We start from the raw sequence: 1,395 nt of genomic DNA, 5'->3' as shown, positions 1-1,395 counted from the left end.
GGTTTCATTTTCGGTTTCATTCGGGGATTCCCCTTTTACTTTCGGTTTCATTCGGGGATTCCCCCTTTTGCTTTTGGTTTCACTTTCGGCGATTCCCCTTTTACTTTCGGTTTCATTCTGTAATTCCCCCCTTTTACTTCCAGTTTCACTTTCGGTTTCATTTGGGGATTCCCCTTTTATTTGGGGTTTCATTTTCGGTTTCATTCGCGGATTGCCTTTTTGCTTTCGGTTCCACTTTCGGTTACATTCCGGGATCCCCCACTTTTACTTTCGGTTTCATTCGGGGATTCCCCTTTTACTTCCGGTTTCACTTTCGGTGACTTGGTTTCCATGGCTGAATGCCCTTCCTAGCACCAACCACCTTCTTACAGCTGTCTATAGATATTGTGATGGTGAATAGCTGACAGAGGATGACTCCTTTCCAATGCTGAAGGTAATGTCTATGTCCACATTGTATCAGCCGCTGGTAGTTTAGAGTTAAGGCCTTGATTCATAACAAAGAAGTGTGTTTATATATGTAATGAGACTACTATACACAGCAAAACAACTTTTTTTTTTATTGGTCAATATGATGAATAAAAACCAATTAAAGAAAGATTTATTTCTGCAATATATATAATTTGATTCAATATTAATTCAAAATAAAATACAAGATGTTTTGAGTACAAGATTATTGTTTACGGTTATAATTACAGTCTTAAAAGATATCTTTTTCTGAATATAATGTAACGGCACAAAGAAATCAATAAAATATTCTGCTTGCAAAGCTTCTCACACAAAAATAAAATAGAATAAATATAAAATAAACGTCAATATTTTTTCTTATTCAAAGCAGCTAGACCGCTTGCAGTAATTGTCCCATATGCCTGAGAATAACTGCCGAAAGTATACTTGGCTACACCAACAGAAGGGTTGTTCATAATATTGTTAAACTGACGCCGACCATATGCAGGCCTGGGTGGAATGCTTTTTGCTGATTCTGGTCGAGGGTTGTTCTACAAAAACAAAAACAAAAAATGCTTTTATGTATATATATATATATATAAAAGTCAGTAAATGGTGGGGTTGTGTTAACCGCATGTGGAGAAATAATAGGAAAATAAAAAATAATAATAATAATAAGGCAGAATGCTAAACTGAGAGCATATTTTAATATAGATGTGTATAAGGAAGATTAAAAAGGATTTCTAACCGGCTTTCTTTTCCTGACAATTGGAGATTTCTGCGGGACAACCTGTTGAAAGCCACCGACCAGATTTGTGGGTGGTGTAAGGTCCCCTCCCGACCCAGAGTAACGTGGTGGTGAAACAAGGAGGTAGACAGGGCTATTAGACAAAAGAAACAGGCTTGGAAGGACTAGAAGAACGGTGGTAGCAGGGAATTGTACTAATGTGC

General features: G+C 37.2%; 1 protein-coding gene across 1 annotated transcript in view; it reads right to left on the bottom strand.

The window, feature by feature from the left end:
• Nucleotides 1-542: 542 nt before the first annotated feature.
• Nucleotides 543-1,395, bottom strand: part of LOC106881387 (mitogen-activated protein kinase 15) — a 45,332-nt gene continuing 44,479 nt past the window's right edge. The window contains exon 12 of the mRNA XM_052971209.1: nt 543-995. Coding sequence (XP_052827169.1) covers nt 810-995 — 186 coding nt within the window. The 3' untranslated portion in view covers nt 543-809. The remainder of the gene's footprint in view (nt 996-1,395) is intronic.

This window comes from Octopus bimaculoides, chromosome 10 (genome assembly GCF_001194135.2).
Source record: "Octopus bimaculoides isolate UCB-OBI-ISO-001 chromosome 10, ASM119413v2, whole genome shotgun sequence".
In the NCBI taxonomy this organism is placed as follows: domain Eukaryota; kingdom Metazoa; phylum Mollusca; class Cephalopoda; order Octopoda; family Octopodidae; genus Octopus; species Octopus bimaculoides.
Note: the sequence above shows the minus strand (reverse complement) of the source record. Positions and strands in the feature narration are given on the sequence as shown.